The following is a 23,249-nucleotide window of genomic DNA, read 5'->3' as shown; positions in this document are numbered from 1 at the left end:
CACTCAGGGCGGACTCTCCACCCCAAGTGCAGAAATTCCACTCCGCACTTTGAGTGGAATCTCAGCACTCAGGGTGGAATCTCCATACTCAGGGTGAATCTCCACCCAGAGTGTGGAGATTTCGCCCGAGTGCGTACGTAAAGATACTACTCGTAACTTACGTTTGTCAGCACCGAAAAGTACTAAAGTTAGACTTTTGGTCTAAACTTAGACTAAACGTCTTACATTTCCTTTGTGAATCTGGCCCTTAATGTTCATGTATATGAACTCCACATTGCTACACACACTGTAAATGCCTTAATACGTAGACTTGATGTAATCCTTATAATGGAGACCTGTTTCTCAACAAGCAATCTATGCACCCAGAATCCTCATGGGAACAGGCCACAACACCTAACACCTTGACTGTTTCATCAAAACAGGATGGTGGTCTTTTGGTTGTCCTCAATTTCACAAGGCCTTGCTACTTGCTGGAACAATCCACTCTCAGTTGACCATAACTACTTACCCGTAATATGCAGGTATCTGTAAACTTTTGGTCTCTTTCCTACTCATCAACAGAACTCATGCCCCCGCTTGATGTTCTGGTTTGAGATTGCAGACCTCATCACCACAACTGTATCTTCCTCTGAGACATCAACCTACCTGTAGACACTAGAACTTTCTGAACATCTCTGACATCAAACAAGAGAATTCATTTTCAACCCACAGTCCAGGAAATACCTGTGACCTTGTCTTCACTTCATGCCTATTCTTAGCTGCCACTCAACACTACAAATGGACTGGTGTGACCGAACCACCATTCCCTTTGGCTTCCATCACACCGGACCTTATCACCAGGTGAGCCAAAGCATCAATTCCATTCTACAAGAACTTCCCCTTTAACGCCTGCATCAAGACCATTAACCCTCTCTCTGGACCTCACCGCAGGTGCCATCTCCTAACCTGATGTTCTGAACATAGGTCTCCAAACCAAAATAGACACTTCTGGACCACTGAAAACATACTGCTAGTATTATACATTTTCAACAAAGATACTTCCATGAGCTTTCAGATAAATGTCTCCAATTTGTAGGCAAGACCATATCCAGGCAAAGCTACTTGACTTGAAAACAATGTGCTCCATAATCAGGCTACTAATCATTACAGCAAAAGAAGTGTAATACACTACAGTCATAAACAGAGAAGAAGCAAAAGTCCTTCAAAGTCATCAAGATTAGCATTTACAACACATGCCTTCGTATAGAAGACATCACTAACAAGTGCAATATCATCAATAGACCATTCAGTGAGATACTACATAATATCAGACATAGATTAATGCTGGCTCGTAAATTCTACCACTACACACAATGCACCCAAATGGTCCAACACCTCTCCTCGTGATAACCTCCCAAACCCTCTGCACTCCCAAAAAGCTACATCTAATAAATGTTATATCACACCCTCTTCAATAGTAATGTCAATGCATGGTTTAGTCCTCAAGCGTCCTTGGAATTTGGTCCTTGTCTCCTTGTCACAAAACACCTTCTTTGACACACTGAAGACTAGTTGTGCTCCCATCACTTTAATAGATCAGCCTTGACAGAGACACCCTTTTCAGTCACTACCCCTTGACCTATTTTAATTTTATAGAGCCAGTAATTGATAACGCAGTTATCATTCAGCCAGTAAGAGAATAAAAACACCCCTCCATGCATCTGTCAGTAAGGTTTCTGGAAACAATGCTACAAAGCGGCAGCAACCATCCTGATGGTTATAGCACCTCTACTTTATGAGCAGTATCACCTGCCTCCCCATCTTCCTTCACATGTGTGCCTCACTCATCTAGAACAGGCTGTATCCACATAGTCCGCAATATACATCAAGGGTCAGTTTTGATTCAGAGAGCAGACATACTTAGAATGTCATCACTAAAGAATCACATCTAACATGTAATCCTTGCAAAGGTTGTGGCAATTAGAAATTATACACCTTGTTCAAATATAAATTGACCAAATCATTAAAGCGATCAGACATGTCGATTACCTATCCACTATAATACATAGTAATGAGGTGAGGATTGACAGTGTTCAATATAGGCCACAGTTCTACCTGATTTTTAGTTACACATACATGTTCTTTACCCCCATCAGGGCTGTTTTCATCACTAATTTGGATGACAATAACCCAATGCCATTCTTCTTTGTCGTTACAGTTGGCCAAATTCTACAACAACCCCTAATATCTATGTAGCTTTAGTCATCCATGTGGTTGTAAAGAACAGCCTTTCATTTGATGCATGATAATATTAATTTCCACTCTTTGCTGTCCTTACCAGGTTGCTGTTGGATATTTTGAAGGACCCTACTGCTCGGAATTGGCATGGCTATCTTTGTGCAGCACTGCTATTCATCTGCCCTTGTGCTCAGTCTTTATTTTTACATCAACATGATTACGTATGCTGTGTCACTGGGATGAGAATAAAATCAGCCCTGATTGGCAGTGTCTATAAAAAGGTAAGAATATTATTTTGAAAATTATTTCCTGATGACTAAATGGGTTGAGTTAAGTCCCTCTTAGAACACGAGGCGCTGCGTGACTCATAAAAAAAATAGAGAAATGTCTACCTAATACTGCTTTTTAAGGATTCTTGACTGATTCGTGGTGCGTAGACAGAGTGCATCCAGACCGATGTTATTGACAAGAGATTGCAATCAATTTGTTTATTTAGTTGAATGCTTGACACTTAATGGTGTATTTTGCAAGATATTTTTCAAATATATTTGTCAAATAGCGTATCTTTAAAAAACAAGCATTTGCAATGCAATAGGTCTCGCATTAGGAAAGTGTGAGCTATTGGTATTGTAAATGACACATTTTTTTTTAATATGTGTTGGCTTTTAAAATATATAAATTAATAGCATCGTTATTCACAAAGCCAATAGCCATCTGTCCTGGATATGACTGTAACATGCATTGCTGCTGTCAGGACTGTACTTGAGCTGCACAAGAGGCCAGCTTGCCCTGCTGCAATCTATGCTGTAAATATACAATATGACTATGAGCTGCTGCTGTCAGGATTGCACCAGATTTCTGCGTGACAGGAGCTTGCCCTGCTGCCATCTATGATATAAATGTCCTGCATGTGAAGCTAACATGCACTGCTGCTGCCGACACTGCACTTGATCTGTGTGAGAGAGCAGCTTGCACTTTGCTACCCAAGCTGTAGAGCTTTTGTGTTAGTAAAGCTTCAGAAAATGTTCAATGTACTAAAGCCCAAACTAATGGCTTTGTCAATGCTAGTTTACGCTGCTCCCAGTTGCAAGGGATTACTTACAATTGACTACAGGTAAGCCAAAGGCTGGGAGTACCTAATATCGATGCCATCATCAAAACTGTTGAAGGTCTTTAAATGATCAATTACCACTGTGACACACATTTTATTTTCACCTCCATTAAGACAGATTCCAGGATTGTAACTCACACTGTGAAACTGCTGCGCTTGGCTCAAATTTCAGACTGAGCTGCATTTAGCAATGAGGGATGATGTAACGGAAGCAATATAGTTTTTTACCAGATTCTCAAGAATGAAACGGGAGTTATGAGAAATGGAGTGGGAGCAGTAGTTTTTTTTTCAAAACTTGGCAGAATGCCTTTGCTAATAGAGAGGTTAAATAAGTGGGTAAGAAGTGCTGCCAGAATCTAGGGATCTTTCTCGACTCTTACATGTGTGTCCCTCACTCACAGGTAAAGGTTAGGAATGTAGAGGAGATCATGGTGCCGGTTTTATCAAAAATCGCTGAAACGCGAAATGGTCTTTAGGTGGAGGTAGAACACTACTCTACAGTGTGCTATGTAATGTACGCTCTATTAGACAACCATCTGAGAGTCCGCATCTATGCAGGGTGCAAAGAGGGGAATAACTGAACATTGAAATATTGCATGTGTGTGCCTAGACGTAATTTAGCGATGAAACTGCAGGTGTACGACTGACACATCCGAGAGTCGTTACTTTCTCTGCATAGTGACAGTTCTGTGCGCAAGTGAGGGGCGAATATGCATTAGTGTGTATTGTTATGCCCTATTATGTTCAGCATATTTACGTGTGCTATTTTCTAGCTCAGCTTACGTTTCCCATGTGTGGCAGAAAACATCAGAGTATGAATCAGCCACAAGGGCCATGAGGTACCAGAAGCCGAAGGCCAAGTTCTACAAAAAAACAAAGCGCTTGGCACACGGCGTGAAACTTCAGCAGGCAGACTGCAAGGTAGTGATCGAGTCCGTGAAGGTTTGGAGGGCGGGACCGGGCAGGATGGGAAATGCTACGATTGTTAAGAGTAAAATCGCACTGTAATGCGCTGAAACTAAAAAAAAACAAGCACTGTAAAAACAAACAAGCATTGCTCATTTAACGCTATAGTCCGGAAGCAACATGGAAGCTTTGGAGGGCGGGACTGGGTGGTATGGAGACGGCCGCTATTGTTAAAAGTGAAAGCGTGCAATTAAAAACAAGCAGTGTAAAAACAAACAAGCACTGTTTATTTAACGCTATAGTCCAGAAGCAACATGGGAGGTTTGGAGGGCGGTACCGGCCGGTATGTAGAAGGCCGCTATTGTTAATGTGGCACACAATGAGGAGAACAATTATTTAAGAATTTGTATACTTGAGTGTTTGTGCTGCGCGCCAATGTTATACGAAACGCAGACCAAAAGGCTACGAAGTAACACGCCTCCGTGTAGCCTCCCGTGACCCGTGACCCCGCCCCCGGAATGGCAGCAGTGATGCGCTAGTGGACTGGTTCTCCGCCGGGAGCTGCTGCGACCTGGAGTTATGGCGTTGTGCGGGTCTTCGTGGTGCCGAGGTGATGGTATCCAGCGAACCGTGAGGAGATATTGGAAGCGATTGAACTGACCGGAGAGGCTGCTCCTGATTAGATTATACAGCTTCCACGGCTTTGAGTGGTTTTTCGCGGCATCAAAAGCAACGATGTCCCGCGTTGTTCGGGGGTAATTGAAGGTGCTAAACTGACCGGTGAAACTGCTGGTGCCTGGAGGGGTGAACTGAGCGCTGAGCACTGGGTCTTGAAGAGCAGGGGTGCAATTTCGAGCACTTCTGCCCGTGTGCCTGTGGCCTCAATCTATCAGTAGAGTGGGGAGAGAAATAGAGGGAGAAAGGGATACGAAGGGCTAGAGTTGGAGAGAAATGAGGGAGAAAGAGAGAGAGAGAGAGAAAGAGAGAGGAGGGGGTGAGGGAGGATACGAAGTTACGAACAGAGAACGGAAAGAAAACCAGGAAAGTAAAGAGGAGGGGAAGAGAGTGGAGTCAGGAAAGAAGCTTTTAGGGGCGGGACTGCGGATCCCTTTGAAGCAGGGCCTTGCGGTCTTGAACAGGGATGTAATTAGAGGGGAGGAGGGGGGGGGAGGAGAAGTGGAGAACTGAGGCCGAGCAACAGATGGCTTTAAAGTGGATACGCTCGAGGCAGGCGGATAGAAAGCGCGTGCAGTAGGGGGCGGAGCAGATCCCTAGAGTTGCATCAGGAAAGCTAAACCAGCAGGCGGATGCGCGTTCACGATCACATGCACTTGAGGAAAACCACAGGCTGGTTTAGCTTTCCTGATGCAACACTAAAATTCGATCCTATCCATTCCTGCGGAATGGGACAGGCTCGACCTAAAAAAGATTTTATTCGTCAAATAGCACACATGGAGCAGAGCTCTGTAACCCAGAGACTTCTGCATAATAAACGTATAGCATTATGACTTTCACATTTTCATCATGAGATCAAGGAAAAATGAAGAGCGATACAGATGAAAGAGACCATATGGATACCTTAACCTAACAACCCCTCATCGCACTAACAACCTCCCAAAAGCAGCACAGTAATAGAAAATGCACAACCATAAATGATTTCAGCATACGAATACACAGTAGACCGCAACAGAGTAAAACTTAAGCTGGATTGAAGGGCCCTGCTGTAGAGACCGGCTCCAGCTGCAAGCCTCAATAGTCGGCCCATTGCTTCCAAATTTTAAAATGTTTATGCGGGCACCCTCTTGCAGTAAAAATGGAAAGCTCCAAGCCCATGCAAAAGTCCAGACCATTCTTCCATGCGGACACCGAGGGTGGTGCCGGTGCCTTCAATGCCCTAGCAATGTCTCTCTTTGCCAGAATGAACCCAAGCAACATAAGATGATGTTTATATCTGTGCCCACATTCCTATCCTTAACATTTAGGAGCACCATCTTAGGCGAGCTGGGAAGGTCCCAACCCAACACCTTGGAGAGACAGGCCATAACTCCCCTCCAAACTCGTGCCAAGGAAAGACAGTGCCAAACTGTATGCATCAAGGTACCCTCTTCCTGTTCGCACCTGAGACACACAGGGGAGGCCACCAAACAAGCACTCCACAATCGAGCCCATGTGAAGTAGACCCAATGAAGATACTTAAACTGGACAAGGTGGAGACATACTGCTATAGCCACCCCCTGCGGGGAGGCATGGCCTCCGTCCAGTCTTCCTCATCAAGTGAGCCGACGTCTCCCTCCCAGGCCACTGTAAGCTTCTGCAGTGTGGGAGAACAGTGAGTAACGAGGGATTGGTAAATCTTAGAGATCTTACAATCCTGAAGATCTCCCATAAATAACCTTTGCTTCTATTGGGCTGAACTCTGCCAGTGACTCCAAGCCCTCCAGGCTAGGGTAGAGGGCGTGCCAGAACTGAAGCTATTTATAGAATTGGTTTCTCGGCATGTGAAAGTCCTTTTGTAGGTCCTGAAAAGACTTCAGGACCGGTCCGCGTATTACATCCCCCAGGGTAGAGGTACCAATGCTATCCCATCCACGAAACCCCGACAGAATAGCTAATTGTGGCAGACGCCCATTGTTCCATAGAGGGGTCTCCCGCATCAGTTTATTCCACCACCCCATCCTCCGTAGGGCCTGCCGTCAAATTTGGAAAATTACCTTCATCACTGATGGCAATGAATTGCATAGCGGTGCAGAGTACAGTATCGTGTGTAGGGAGAAATCCCCCATATATCGCTTCTCAACAGCATACAGCATAGGCAGGGTCGGTCCTATCCCCATACCACCATTCATTCAAAACAAGCAAGTGTGAGGCCATATAGTATGATAAAATGTCGGAGGTCGCCAGGCCCCCACAGTACGTACAGAGGTAGCACGTCCGTAAGGCAACTTGCGCCGCTCCCTAGGCCCATAAAAACTGATCCAAGGCAGCATTGACCTGCCGAAACCATCTGGGTGAAATCGGGTAGGGGTGATTCTGCAGTTGGTATAGTAAACGGGGGAGCGAGATCGTCTTGAAGATGGCCGATCTACCTTAGATGGACAGTGGCATATGGGACCAAGTCTTAAGATCCTTCCCAAACTGGAACCAAATTCCTTTCCCAAGACATGGTAGGCGAGTCGGATAGAAAAACTCCAAAATACTTTATCCCCCCTGCAACCACTCAAACCGACGAAGCCCAGGAGCCTAGACCCGACGCGTCCCCACAAGGTGGACTTGCAGGGGTTCAGGTAGAGACCAGACGATTTTCTGAAGATCTGCATGATGGGGAGCAGTATTGGCCCCATCCTACCTACATCGGTAAGAAAAACTAAAAACGTCGTCCGCATATAATACGAACTGATCCGATAATCCGTGGGCACATTCAAAGCCAGTCACTTGCGCATCAACACGCACCCATGCGGCCAGGGATTCTATAGCCAATGCAAACAGGTATGGAGACAGAGGGCAGCCCTGCCGGGTACCCCATCCAATTGAAAAGGTAAAGGGGGTAGAGCCGGCGACACGCACTGATGCAGTGAGGTCAGTGTAGAGCAAGGTCAGGTAGGACAAGAGGCGTGGTACAAAATTCATCCTGTGTAACAATGCAAATAAGTACACCCAACTAAGGGAATCAAACGCCCTTTCCATATCTGCCAGTAATAGCGCCGCCGGTTCACCCAATCCCGGAATGGTCACAACAGCAACATGTACTCGTCGAATATTATTTCGGGTCGCCCTCTGGGGCATAAACCCTGCCAGATCTGGGTGCATTAAGGTAGTGATGTGGGAGCACAGGCGATTGGCGAGCGCCTTGGCCAAGATTTTAACTTTGACGTTCAGAAGGGAAATAGGACGATATGAAGCGAGTTGATCTGGGGGTAGGCCAGGTTTATGGCACACCACTACCTCTGTGTGTCTCCAGTCATGAGGAAGACAGCCCAGCTCGCGGACCTCCTCCACCAGTCTGAGGTAGTGGGGCCCTAGCTGCAAAAAGTACTTCTTAAAAAATTCACGGGGAAACCCATTCGGCCCTGGGTCTTTCCCAGAATTAAGTTCCCCCAGGGCGGCACCCAACTGCTCCTCTGTGAGTGGGAGATCCAGCTCCGCACTCGCCTTGTTGGACAAAGCCCAAGGCTGGAGGTCGTCCAGAAATTGGCCCATCACATCTTCGTGGAGACACTCTCTGGTGGCGTATAACTCTTTCACCAATTTCAGAGAATTCCGTAATGGACTCCCCGTCCGGACCTGCTATACCGGGGAGGGCCTGGGAGTGAAACATCCCTTGACACAACCAGTGGAGCATCTTGCTAGACTTATCTCCCCACTGGTACACCCTACTGCGTGTTGCCAGCCAAGCAAGGCGGGCCTCATCCAATAGGAGAGCGGCATAATTCTGTTGTGCCAGCAGCAATTGTTATCAGACCTGATTACCCCGTCACCCCTACTACAATGATCCAGGTCTGTAATATTAGCCTCCGCTTGTAGCAGAACCTCCCTAGGCGCTCTGCGAGCTGCCGCACAAAAGGAGATGTCGACAACCTGTATAGTGGGCTTCAATGCCTCCCACAGGGGTTCGGCCCCTGAAACCGATCCCACATTGAGTGTCAGGTATTGGTCAATAGCCCTCTCTATATGCTCCCTATAGTCTTCCTTCTGGAGGTTCCAAGCTGAGAGGCGCCAACGGAAAGGCTGTCTCGCCCGGCCCACCTGTAATGTAAGGGCAACTGGGGAGTGATCAGAAAGACCCTGCGTAAGAATATCAGCCTCGACCACCATATCCACCGCCACCTGGGGAGCAAACAGGTAATCAAGGTGGGAGTAGGAATCATGAACCACCGAGAGATATGTGTATCCCTGAGCATTCCCATGTAACCGGTGCCACGGGTCCATCCAGTAAAGCCCCAACGCCAGAGAGTATAGTTTCGTGGGCTGACGAACAGCTATGCATCCCCCGGGCCTCCAAAGATCTCTGGTCACATCCATCATATCATTCCAGTCCCCCCAAACCACGGACAGGCCATCTGGTATATCTGCCCATAACGTCATAATTGACTCTACTAGACCCCACGAGAGCGGATGGAGGGCATAGACACAGCCCAACACCACAGGCTATTTCCAGACCATGCCCTGCAGGAACAAATACCGCCCCTGAGTGTCCGCCCTTGTCTTGATATGTGTGTATGGAACTCGACGGTGGATCAAGATTGCCACGCCCTGTGACCCCCTCACAAATCCCAAGTGAAACACCTGAATGTAACCATAGCGCTGAAAGCAAAGTGCCTTCGATCCCATAAAGTGTGTTTCTTGTAGCAGGAGTATGTCGGCATGGGCCCTTTTAGCATGTTGAAGTATGGCCCCATGTTTGATTTTGTCTAGAGCCCTCCTGACATTCCAACTTACTATTCTAAGGATACCAGAGGGCACCCGTGAACTATCGAACGTGACTGCCATGAAAGACCTTGGTAGCAAGTGCTGGTGCATGGAGGCCTAATGTTAGTGTAGAGAAGTGTGATCCGGGGACAAAAACAATAACAACCCAACAACCCCCCCACTGTATACCTCAACAACAATGCAGTATCTGTTGTGGCTGGTGTGGCCTGCAGACCCCAACAGGGTGTCCTGGCGCACCCCGACCAATGCATCCCTTACAGCCCATTGTCAACAGACACTCTCTCCGTTGGGGAAGGTCCAACAAAGAAACTCCCCCCCACACGGGCTTCTCTGATCAAAGTGACAGTGGTGAAGTCACACAGGACTGCGGTCGCCCACTCCAATTATGAGGCCGATGTAGTCTGCCGGGAGGCCATTCGGCCCGGGAGGATTCACTGCATGATTGAGACCAACGTCTGGATCTGTCACGTCTGTGACCCTTAAGCTTGGGTTGAGGCTACTTCTGAGCTGCCTCGCTAGACGAAGAGTCCGATTCCCGCTGGGCAGCGCGTGGGGACTCAGCCTCACGTCTCATCTGTCCACAGAAAAACTTCTTCCGGCGAGTCAAAAAAGTGAGGGCGGGGATCAATACACCACACAAAGCCGGGCCGAATACAGCAGAGTGTATTAAAGTTTAAGATCTCCAAGACGTGCTTTGGCCACCAGAAACGATTGTCAAAAAGCTTTTGGCTTTGGAAAAAGTAAATTGCATTTTTCAAGACACAAGAGTGAAAGTTTTTCTGCATGAGTATCCAAAATGTATTTGATGATCTTTCCATGCACGTGTCATGAGCCCTTCATCGTCATAGCCATGAGACCTGGTTCATGTAGTCCAACAACAAAGATGAGTTCCTGAAATTCAATTGTAACAACTGGCAGTGTTTCCCAATGGGGCTGTCAGACCCCAGTGCATTCGTGCACACAAGTGAATTACAAAGTACTCTCTTTAAGCACTTGAGCCGTAAATAAATAAATTGTAGTTAGGCAGAGCAGGAGAAGGCATACCCATGGCGGTGAAGCGGATTAGACATTGAGAACACAGCAAAACACAACAATACCCCTTAAAAACTGAATGCCCAGTTAATACTTTACTTTTATATAAAGGAAAATATTTGAATACTCATAAAGTGAGTACAATATAAAAATTAGGCATAAACAAAGAAACCAAAACTTTCTAGCTACTTCATAGCAACAAATCAGACCACACATTGTATTACGGTGCCCATGCTAAAACACTATGGGCCTCATTTATGGAAAGTGACGCATCGCTGCGTCAAAACAGCGATGCGTCACATTTCATTGCGCACTCCTTGCGATACCAATGATGCGTCATATTTACAATATGACGCATCATTGCGCAAGGAGTTACAGATATGTCAGTATTTCTGACGTATCTGCATGGCGCAAAAGTGACGCATTGCTGGAGTGTGTCACAAAAGTGACGCAACTCCAGCAATGTGTCCTTTCACATGGGGCCCATGTGAAAGGGCCTGCGCCAGTCTTACGCCTGCTGTGAGGCAGGCGTAAGAAATTGACGCATTTGCGTCCTAGAAGTGGCGCAGTGAAATCTTATAGATTTCACTGCGTCACTTCTATGACCTTTTCTTGCGTCAGAACGCCCTCCTGCATACATTATACCTGGCGCAGGTATAATGTAGTGCAGGGGTTTACAAAGTGACGCATCTACCTAGATGCCTCACTTTGTAAATTTGGTGCAACAAGACACATTTTTTACGCTGCTGGTGCGTCACAAAAAATGACGCACCAGCGGCGTAAAAGTGACGCACGGCCTCGTAAATGAGGCCCTATACTTTTGATTAATTTTGGGGTCACAGGCACAGTTCTGGCAGTCAGAAGCACAATGCACAATCTCAGTCTCTCTCCACATACATTTTAGAGGCCACATGTCACGGTGCAACGCTTCCTATGAAACTGTAGCTCTTTGTTTGCACAGCTGCGGTTTGTGCTAGTATATCAAGAGTTTACAAGTTTTTTAATGCACCAGTCACAAAACCTCTCAATTGTGAATCCTACAACCCTATAAAAGGTGTGTAGAGTGCAGCAAAGTCTAGCAAACTCAAGTGGTAGTTTTAGGGGTGAAGAGGACAATGCCAAGATCCTGGTGTCTCGGCTCAGTCTATGGCTGTCCTCTCGCCCAGGAGCTACTGATGGGGCACTACAGATGGTTCCGGTGACCATACACTGGCATACCCATAAAAGCCTCAAAATATACTGAACAGTCTATGCTTTTACAAATTCTGTTTACAGTAGAGCTTTTAAGGTGCTAGGGGTGTCCACAGGTGTGAGACAAGCCAGCAATCTCTCCAGTCAAGACACAGCTGGAGAAAGTAGAATAGGAGGTTTAGCTTGAATAGCTTGACAGCTGCTTAATGAATTTGGATGTGGCCAATGGTCACACAATCAGGGCAACCCCCTGTAGCTACAGCAATTACAATATCAAGGGAGTGGGAGAACGAAGTAGATTCGCAGGCTCCTTGAAGGCAACTGGAAGGCACCAACAACTTTCTCTGCTTTGCAGGTGGGGTCAGGGATGTGACACACTCACTAATAGACTTTCCAGGTGACATGTATTCCCCGGGAGCCCAGGTGATGCAGGCAGACATAGTTTGATGAAGTCCTTGAGCAGTCAAGTGGTGGAAACCTCGTACCTCACAGCTGGTGCGATCCAACAACAAAGCCAACTGACTCCCACTAGCAAAATGCTCGTCCAATTTCTGGTCAAGAGGATCAATATTTATGATCTGAGCTGAGCAGTCAGCTCACCAGCAATGGTCAAATCGTTGCGGGATGTGCCTCAAATCACAGACAGTTTGGCCCGAGAATTATGCGTCCATGGTTCAAAAACAAAATGAGGGAATGAAAGTTATTTTTACAGTGACAGAATGTCCTCTCAAGTGAACATAAAATACCGATGGAACTATGTCATTTATATGGTGCTGAAAACCTTTTTCAGTATGTGGGTTGGCTTCCTACTATGGTAAGATAAAGGTCCGCTGGACAGTCTGTTTTAAAAATAGGACCTTGAATGCTCACCCACACTTAGTGGCATGCTTAATCATCAGGGTAGCTCTCCACCAGAAACACATCTTGTGGCTGGTTGGCTTACCATAGTTATGTATCTGTGAGTTATTGGCCATATGCTGCTGGGTGTTTAGTCTTTGTGTGTGGTACTCTTTATATGTTAAATAGCTGTAAGTGAACAAATATTTTCTTATACACACATTCAAGGTTAAAAGAATATAGTTTGAAAGGGTGGGGATTAATTTTGAATGTCTCCCGCCTTGCTAACTTGCTGGTCAACATTTTTCTTTATTTTCTTTTCTGACCACTCCGTCACAGGACATTCTTCATTACCACAATGGAATCCTAACCCTAGTGTTGTAGTGCTACAGAAAAAATAAGTGAAAAACCTTTATATCACGGATATACAGGAATGTCTTGGACCTTTGATACTTTTCAAGTCTAAGTCTGTTTGTAAAGTTTAAACAGGGGTGAAGGTAGGGTACATTTCTTCCCTATTTGGGATGATAATCGTGACTCAATTGCTTGGCAGCCTAGTCCATTATCCTGACATTGTTCCTGTCAGTCTTGATACCCAAGGTCCAGGACATTTCTCTACATCCCCAACATACAGGTTTTCAACTGTTGTCTTAATTTTTTCATTAAGTGGCATGAGGAAGGAAACAAACTGGTAGTGTGTAACTCATAGGAGGATTAATACAACAATGTGATGTGTAATGTGTGAATAAAGATGGTCCTTTAATTGTACTTTACATGATAATGGTTAGATATCTGGCAATAAAGACTTCAGTTTCAAAATGAGATGAAGGACAATTTGTTAGGCATTTGTTCTGACTTCATATAATTGCTTATCCCATGGAGAATTACGTATACGACTATAGAGTTGTTTCACATTTTTGTATCTGAAAGGGTCTTCATGGGGAATGAGTGGGTTTAATGTTTCACTTTGGTGATGAGACCCACCCACAGAAGTGTGGTAAATTGTATGACACTAGAGCCTGTGATTGCCACAAACTCATAACCTTCCGAGGGTAGAACAAATCATTTATGGTTATTAATAATTGTTGTCGCTGTTCTCATATTTTCTGATTTTGTATAGTGGTAAGCCCCCATAGACATGAATTCTGTTATAATGAGAAAAGTCAATATGGGCAAATGGTTGCTTAATATTATTTATAGCATGCTTAAAAAGCATACCGCAAGTTAATAGGTCTGACATTTTGCAAGAGGAAATGCATAGTAATAGATGGGCAATTCTGTGTGTGTGTTGACCCTAGCTGTACTAGGAAGAAATGCCCACAGTGAAATATAATCTCAGGCTACAGTAACATGGGGCTTTGTTTAGCAAAGTACACAGAAGGGTTAAGCTACTAGACAAACAATGAAGTTTGTGGTGAACTTAAAAGGCATGTCTAGGAAAATATTGCATAGTAATGAAAGGGGCGGTATTTTTGGGTAAGTAAGCCTGGCTGTGTGCTCAGCTTTACTCTGTAAACAAAAAGCAGTAAACCCAAAAGCATGTTGTCATGATACAAAAAAGGCATGATTCAAAAATTGAAATATCATTGTGTCAGCAAAATAAATGCATCAAAGAACACACACTTCCGCTGATTTAAAAGCTGTGGGTCGGGAGGAGCCAAGCTCGTGAGCGTAATGGTCGCCTTTTAGCTCGGCTCCCGCAGCCCTCCGGCCTGATCATGTATCCTGTATATTATCCTGTCCGGAGACGACACATTATCGGAGAATCGGAAACGGAACACCTCGCTTGTACTCACCATTTGGCCCGGAGGTTTCGACGTGCAGCGGCTCCGAAGTTGTGCCATCCGCAAGACCGAGGCCTCCGTGGAACCTAGACCGGGACCTAGCCTGTGGGGTCCGACGACTGTCGGCCCCGGTCGAGAGTGTGAACCAATGATGAGAGCCGTTGTGCGAAAATCCCGGCGATCCTGATCCGGGCCTGCCCTGGTGACCGCGCGGCTGATGTGGGTGAGATGCACCGGGGACTGATTCTGTGAAGGGGTCCTCCCCCCGCCGCTGCTTTGACCGGCGGCCCTGGACCTCTGCGCCCGGACTCTGCTTGTTGGGGGCGCCGGTGCTGGTGTAGGCGGAGACCCGCATTGGGCGGACATCCTTTCGGCACCAAGGCTGCCATTGCTGGGAACCCCCCGGAGCTCTGTGAAGTCCTACATTTTTGAACTGTTTTTTGGGGGTCGCGGAGGGCGGCGACTGGGCTGACTTCGCGAAATGGCGGCCGACCCTCTGAAACATGAAGCGCCTTGTGGCGGCGGGCGTGGGTTGCCTAATTGCGCGGGGGTCCGGTCTGGTGAGCGTGAGCTTACAGTCAGAGATATCCTGGAAGCTCTGAGATCCCTGCGCGCATCCCTGGCCCCCGATGTCCCTGTGAGTCCGCCACGATCTGCCGCCATTTTGAGCAGCCGTTTCTTCTTGCCACCCTCTTGTTTCAGTGACTCCATTGCCTCGCCCCCCTCGATTGCTGCAAGTGTTGCTGCCGCTGATCGAAGATCATTTTGTGTGCCGGTGACTTTGGAGCTCCCTGTTTTTCGAGGTTCTGACCCCGGGGACTTGGACATTGTGCCCCGGCCCTGTTCGGCTCGGATGCCTGGAAATATTGGTGGACTGCCGCCTGCACCTGCTCCGATGGCTTCGCCTTTGTCTACTACAGAGACCCCCTCGCCTTCCCAAGCGGCGAAACTGAACTCCTGTTCTTCATCACCCGTGCTGCGATTGCTGATGCATTTAAACTCTCTGCTCGGACTTTTGCTCACTTGCGGACCGATTTACCCCCCATGTCTACGTGGTAGTCAACATTTTTTTCGACTGTGTGCTGGTCTTGTATTGAGTATCTCATTTTACACTGTCATGTGGTGGGTGGGATTTGTGGTTCGGAAGGGATGGGGGTGATATGCACGACTCCTGGTTGATTATGGGTATACGACTTAGTGGCGCAGTTGTTTGTACCCATAGAGCGGTGGGTGGTCCCCTCCTCTGTAAGTTTTATGGTGCCTGATGGGGTGTCGTCCTGGTCTGTTTTTGCTGCGATTGTCTGGTTGGGCGGAGGGCGGCGGACGACCATATTGATTTCTGTTCTTATGCTCCTCCCTCCTGTTTTCTTTATTTCTGTTTTTGTTTCTTTTTGTCTCGTTCTTCTCTCTTTCTTTCTTGCTATATTTCGGGTTCTGGTTTAGGGCGACAGGCACGCTGTCTGAAGGGTAGGCCATAGCCTTCTACAGGGGTGCAGGGTGGGATGGGTGGGTTGGGTTCTATTTGTTGTTTGTTTTATGGTTCTATGGCCCTTTTGTATCTCTTTATAGTAATGTCGCGTCTGTCCCTGCCTCCCGTGGTGTGTTCGGGGTGGGGTGTGTGGCATCGTTAACCCTCCTTTTATGGTTCGGTTGCTTTTCTTCTCGATTGCTGTACCCTCACTGGTGCTGATACTCCTGTTTTCTCCTGTACTCCCGCCACGGGACGCCTGTGTCGGCGTGTCTTCTTTCTTTCGTTTTTGTATTTCATTTCTTTTTCTCATTGTTCCGTCTTGTCCTCCTCCCCTCCCCCTCTTTCCCCCCTCTTCCCCCTCTTTTCCTCGCCCCGTCCCCCTCCCTCCTTTTTCCTAGAGGTCACTATGACGGGTTAGTTTTGATGTAAGGTTTCTCCGATCCCTCTGTTCTGGCTTAGCTGTGGTTTGGGTGGTGGGCATGTAACGATGATAATGTTCAAGTGTCGATTATGTCTACATTATCCCGATCTTCCTGTGTGAATTGTGTTGCCTCTCCTGTATTGCGGCCCCATACCCCCTTATTGTCGCTGAGGCTGGTTCTGGGACTTCGGACGTCTCTATATTGAAAGTGAGCCTGTCGTACGCCTTATCCCCATATTATAAAATTAACCTTTTTTGCTCCTGTGTCTTGGCCCTCTGGTTCCTAGGTATATTCCCCCTTTTTACGATTGTATTGCCTCTGCTTCTTGCTGATTGACTCTGTAATGTTTGCCTTGGAACTTCTGATTGCTTTACGTATTGAGGCCGGCCGATTTGGTTGTAGGCCTAGACTTGTATATCCTTTTGACGCTAATAAAGGTTTAAAAAAAAAAAAAAAAATAATAAAAGCTGTGGGTCATGCCACATACACAGTGTAACCAAAGGAACTGCTTTATAGCTCCTCACAAAACACAATAGCAACAGACATTGGACAATGTAACCATCCACGAAAAACCTTGGCCTTCATGGACAGCCTACCCAAGTAATGGAAAACGTTGACGAACGCATGAAGGCAAATGGCTTAAGGGGCTGACCCAAAGCCCTCTCTCTCTCTTTACTACTTCTTATTGTAATTTTTTGAAGAACTAATGAAAAGATGCCCTACAGAGGGCTTACATTGTCTGTAGTTATTCTGAAAATGGAATACATTCTAGATTACATACTCGATTGGCCGGCCGCTCCATATGCATACTTCAGTTAACACAGTGTTCCGCCAACAACCCCGCAGGGCCGGCCGCAGTGCCGGCCGCAGTTTAAACCTCATGTCCATCATATCAGAAGAGCGCAGTTGACAGAAGTGGATACTGCATGATAGGTTAATCATTGCTGTAACGCTGTTGGAAGAACCACCCGTCAAAGGTATTTAAGACCATATGGACGTTATCAGCAAATTCGTAGTATGGGTCTTAAGCCCAGCTCATCCTGAAAGGCACCCCTAGTTAACTATATACAGAGCACAACACAGCCAGTGTGAATAAAGCAGTCCAGACAGCAAGTGACAGCGCAGCCCCCTTCTTTACCCAAGACTCAAGCCTAGTTAGTCAATAATAAACCTGTAAAGATGTGGGACCTGTTGGTGTAATGCAACATAGCAATCCAATGCAGTCAACAAGCATGCCTCAGTAGTCCCCTCGTCCCTAAAAGTGTAAAATGTATTCGTGCTAAGGTCACACGCAGCCCGATTCAGTCAGCCCCCGATTCAGTCTCCGCTCTAGCAAGCATATAAGCAGTGTATGGCCCCCAAATGTCAGTAGGCCTAGAGCCAGCCGGCAATTCTTCGTGGTAGCAAACAAGTTGATCCCGACAGTACGCCAGGTCCCTCAGCCAATCCTTCAGGGCAGGTGCCCTCCTCCCTCCCCAGCACACTGCAACCCTGTGCTTGGCCATTTGGAGTGACAAAGATACAAGCTTACGCACTCCCTTCGGAACCCCGGAGACCAAGCCCAGGAGGCACACTCGAGGAGTACAGTCAATCTCAACCTCAGCCATAGCAGATAATGTCGTCACCACAGCAGTCCAAAACTCACCAACCTTGTTGCATCCCCAAGCCAGGTGCATAAAGTCTGCAGCCCCGACCCCACAGCGCGTGCAATTATCAGTGTCTCTCAGCCCATACCTGCGCAGTTGCACCGGAGTATAATAGAGTTGATGCAAATACTTATAATGTATAAGTCTAAAGTTGCCATTTGCAGCATAGTTTCCGGTCACGGAGCAGCACTCCTCCCATTCTTCGTCCGCCAATGGTTGCTGAAGCACAGCATCCCAGTTGCATTTCGAGCGACCATCCGTCACACCCTCATCACGCCGCGCAGCTCTATATAACCGGGACACCAGCTTCGTTTTGTCTTTTGACGTGTAGAGGAGTTGCAACCCCTCCAGTGTCGGTGCCTTTGCTGGAAAAGACGGATACAGGCTCCGGAGCGCAGCTCTGAGTCTAATATATATAAACGTGGCCATGCTTGCATTGCCACCCATTGCCAGAAAAGCTGGCGATGTGATAAAGGTGCCACCCGGGAAGATATCCCCCATGACATGCAGTCCGGCGGACCTCAGGAGGCGAAGTGCCCCAGTTTCTCCCAGGACCGATATATGTTCATGATGCAAAAGAGGCATCGCCGGTGCGTACAGGGGAAGTTTGCCCGCGCGCCGTCCAAGCGTATTCCAGGCCGTATTCGTACTTCGAACCGTATCCACATCGTTTTTTTCATACGCCGTCCGAGAGCTCACTATCATGGCTTGCAGTGGCAACGGTCTGGTCGCCCCGGCCTCCACCGCAACATGAGGCGTGTAGGGTGGAGCCGACAACCAGTATGTGGCGAAATGTGCTTGGGCACACAGATAATAGAGGTGCATATCCGGGACCGAGAAGCCTCCGAGCTCATATGGTTTCGTCAAAACATCCCAGCTCAGGCGGGGCTTCTTGCCTCCCCAGACCAATGTGAGCAGCAAAGATCGAAGTGCAGTAAAAAAATTACTCTTGAGCGCCAACGGGGCATTCGCGAATAGATACAAAAATTTCGGGAGGACTACCATCTTGATCAACGCTACACGGTCAGCGAGAGATAGTGGTAGACATTTCCATCTGTCCACCTGGTCCTCGAGCCTAGAAACCGCCATGCCATAGTTCACCCGGAGCATTTTGTCCGGATCCCGGTGTATCCAGATTCCAAGATAGCGGACCGGGTCCGTGGCCCATTCTAAGGGGAAGTTTAGCGGGAAGCGCACTGTGCTGTCAGTAAGCGTCATAATAATCGATTTCGTCCAGTTAATGGACAGGCCCGCAAACCACTCAAAGCGGATATATTCCCGTATCAGTCCCTCCAAATAGCTCTCTGGTTCTCTTACATACAACACCATGTCGTCTCCGTACATGGACACAGCCAGCGGTCTCTGGTCGAAACACAGAGCCGATTGCGAATGCCGTTGGCGCAGTACGCATGCTAATGGCTCCATTGTTAGCGCAAACAACAGAGGCGAGAGCGGGCATCCCTGCCTGGTTCCGCATTTAATGGGAAAGACGTCTGAGACATGCCCGTTGATCCTAACCCAGACTACTGGGTCCGTATACAGTAGCTTCACCCATTGAACAAAGATAAGGGGGACTCCCATGCGGTGCAACACTGAGAACAGAAAATGTCATGCAATAGAATCGAACGCTTTCGCTGCGTCTAAAAAAACAGCGACAGCTGGCAGTTCCGGTTTTATCAAATGGAGGACAGCAAACATAGCCCGTAAGTTATGAGCGGTAGACCGGGAAGGAATAAATCCCGATTGGTCCGGTAAAACCATGACCGGAAGAAGCAGGCGCAACCGCGTCGCAAGCACTTTGGCCAATATTTTTACATCTGTGTTCATTAAGGAGAGCGGCCTATACGACTCGCACTGATCATGTGGCTTGCCGGGTTTAGGCAGCGCGACTATGAGGGCCTCTCTTAGCGTGTCCGGCAGTCGCCCTTGCTCAAACGATTCCTCGTACATTTCGGCCAGGTGCGGTAACAACTCTTCTATATACTCTTTATAGAATTCGGATGGGAGACCATCCGTGCCCGCTGCCTTCCCATTTGGCAAGGCAGCGATAGCCTCCCGCAGCTCTTCAGCCGTGATATGATGCATTAGAAAGTGTTGCTGAGCTTTAGAAAGCCAGACCAACGCCACCTCATCCAGATATTGGCCCACCTCCTCCTCGCTGGCTGTTGCCCTATGGTCATACATTCCCCGGTAGTAGTCCACAAACTGATTAAGAATCCCCTCCGCATCAGTCACGCTATGATCATCAACAGTAATCCCCTGTACTGTATAGTGTTTCGCCCATGGCTCAGCAATACGCTCTGCTAGCGCGCGACCGGGTCGGCCTCCCTCCCCATAGTATCGAGCTCTCCGTCTTTTGGTCAAGTGGCAAGCCTCTTGATCCCCCAGCGCATTGTACTCGTCCACCTTGGATCTAATTTCGGCCAACATCGCCTCAGAGGGGGAGGTGTCATAACGTTGTTCCAGGTCCTTCAAGTCACGCTCCAATCATGCGAGAGAGTCACGTAACGACCTGAGTACTCCAGCTTGCTTCCCTATGCATACTCCCCTAATGGTTGCCTTGAATGCCTCCCATATAGTGCACTTGCCTGTCTCCGGCCTCACATTCTCAGCAAAGTAAAATTCTATCGCTTCCTGTATTTCTTCCTTAAACGCCATATCCAATAAGGCAGTGGGTTGCAATTTCCACGCATATGGCGCGGAGGCGTAGTTCGGTAGTTCCAGCGTTAGCGCCACCGGTGCGTGGTCCGACAGTGTACGTGGTAGATGTTCTATACTAGAGATCCATGCATTCACATCCTGTGTCACCAACCAGTAATCCAATCGGGACCACGTGTCTCGTGCATACGTATAGCATGTGCCCACTGTGTCCCCAGGGTGACGCAGCCTCCACGCATCTACCAAGCTCAAATCAGTCATGCCATCTCGCAACACTTTCGCAGCTTTTTTCTCATGCAGAGGGTGAGAAGTTTTCCTGTCCACTTCAACATCCAGCACCACATTATAATCACCCCCACATACAATGGCAGCAGGTGGCAGGTCATACACTCTATTCCACAGTACCCTAAAGAATTCTGGGTCGTCTATATTAGGCCCATAAATATTAATCATGGTAAACAACTTGCCACACAGCTTGCCATGCAAAAGTATATATCTCCCTTCCTGGTCAACCTCCTCATGCAAACTCTCGAACTGTATTCCCCTTTTGATCAGGACCATAACACCCCGGGCATATGAGGAGTACGTTGTAGCTAGTCGGAATCCCGCCCACTGCTTGGCCACTGAGACTGCCTTTTGTGCCGTTAACCCCTTCGACGCTCATGACGAGATCAGCTCGTCATGGAGTGCCCATTCATTTCAATGGAAATGAATGTAAATATCCAGAAGTGCCTTAGCATCCAAGTGGTTAAGTGCGTTTCCTGAAGGAAAACAACGTGTGCATTGTGTCGTGTCAAATACCCTATCACCTGTCTAATCTTTTTGGGACTGTTGAGGCCTCTCACATTCCAAGTGAGCCAGTTAATTCTGCTGCCACTAAACAGTCATCAAAGGCATCACAGGTCTAAAATAAGCTGAGTCACGGAGCAGAGCGCAGACTCCTTGAAAAAGACAATAAGCTGTAACACGCAATCTGTACCTATACACCCAATCCTGCCTTACAGTTCCTAAAGTATGCAGCGTAGTAAGAACTCTATCCTGGCTGTGTGTGCTCAACAAGCTCTCCCAACAGGGGAGAGACACGAAGCATTCCCACATCTGGCCCCCAACAACCCCCCACCCACTTCAGCCGCCCAATCCAGCCAAAGCCATCCCATCCCAACGCCCAACTCGCCATCCCCCAACTGTCCATGCAACATTTGGGGTATACCCATATGAGAGGCGCTAGGAGGTGATCAAGCATCAAGAACCATACATCCTAACAATGTCAAGGCATGAAGGCGACAATCAGAACGGTAGAGAATACTCAAAGGATATCAAGGCTAGAGCCCTCCATTTCTCTCCACTCATATGTCCAACCTCTAAATCTCATCCCAAGGCAGCCAGTCTCCACCAAGTCCCAGGGGTAGAACACCCAATAAGGCAGCGCCAGAGCGTTCACACAATCCACCTCAAACCCCCTCGGTCCGAAGGCGCTGACCTCGGCCCCCGCAGTATTGTACTCGTTCACCTGACAGGAGAGCCCAGTCTGCTGCCCATGTAGTCCCTTATAATAGGCCCCAGAGTACCGGTACTGCAGTTCAAAGCTCCTCTTCGGCCATCTCCTCCTCCTCCGGTGCCGTGGCAGAATCTCGTTTTTTGCGCTTCAGCTTTTTTGCGTAGTCCATCGCCGCCTTCGGAGTGTGAAATATTTTATTGTCAGCGGGGGCTCCAATTCAAAGTCTAGCGGGATAGAGCATAGCATACGGCACTTCCTCTTTTCTCAAAAATTGTTTGACTGGTCCATATTCTTTTCTGGCCGCCTGGACCGCCGCAGTAAAGTCTGGGAAAAACTCGAGCTTGTTCCCCTGGTGCTCAATGGCGCCCTTTTCCCTCGCCAGTCGCAAAATGGCGTCCCGATCTCTATAGTTCAGGATGCGCGCGATAACAGGGCGCGGTGGGGCGCCCGGTGGCGGTTTGGTCGCCAACGACCGGTGCGCCCTCTCAACAAGAAACATGGCCGATAAGTGCTCAGTCCCAAAAATGTCAGTGATGAGGCGCTCCATATACACCTCCATTTTCCCCACATTCGTTGACTCCGGCAGGCCCGTGACGCGGATGTTGTTGCGTCTCGAGCGAGCTTCCAAGTCCTCATTCTTAGCCCTAATGACCACCAGAAGTTTGTCCATGTCTGAGGCCCTGCCTGCAATCGCCGTTAGACCGTCTTCAGTAGCCGAGACCCTCTGCTCGACCTCCCCCATGCAGGCGTTATGCTTTTCCAGTTGCGATGACATATGATCAAGCCGGTGGTTAACCGCCGACATGGCGCCCTCAATTGATTGCAGCGATTTCTGCATGGCCGCCAGCGTGGCCTCCAGTTTGGGTGTGCCGCCAGTCGCTATTTCAGATTCCGAGTCAGAGGCTGCTTTTTGCTGTGGTTTGGCCAGTCTACGTGATTCGAAATTTATTTTAGATTGACCTCTGTCCGGCTTGCCCATGTCTGTGGGTTGTCAGCGCCTCCCACGACGCCGTCGCAGATATCCAGGAATCTCCCCTGGTCCCTCAGGA

General features: G+C 47.9%; 1 protein-coding gene across 4 annotated transcripts in view; it reads left to right on the top strand.

The window, feature by feature from the left end:
- The window catches only part of LOC144784431 (multidrug resistance-associated protein 1-like), a 1,265,484-nt gene that overhangs the window by 471,075 nt on the left and 771,160 nt on the right, over positions 1-23,249 (top strand). For all 4 annotated transcript variants that reach the window (XM_078663181.1, XM_078663182.1, XM_078663179.1 and 1 more), the window contains exon 9: positions 2,321-2,498. In XM_078663181.1, coding sequence (XP_078519307.1) covers positions 2,321-2,498 — 178 coding nt within the window. The remainder of the gene's footprint in view (positions 1-2,320; positions 2,499-23,249) is intronic.

This window comes from Lissotriton helveticus, chromosome 10, assembly GCF_964261635.1.
Source record: "Lissotriton helveticus chromosome 10, aLisHel1.1, whole genome shotgun sequence".
Classification (NCBI taxonomy): domain Eukaryota; kingdom Metazoa; phylum Chordata; class Amphibia; order Caudata; family Salamandridae; genus Lissotriton; species Lissotriton helveticus.
This window is presented reverse-complemented; position numbering and strand designations above follow the sequence as displayed.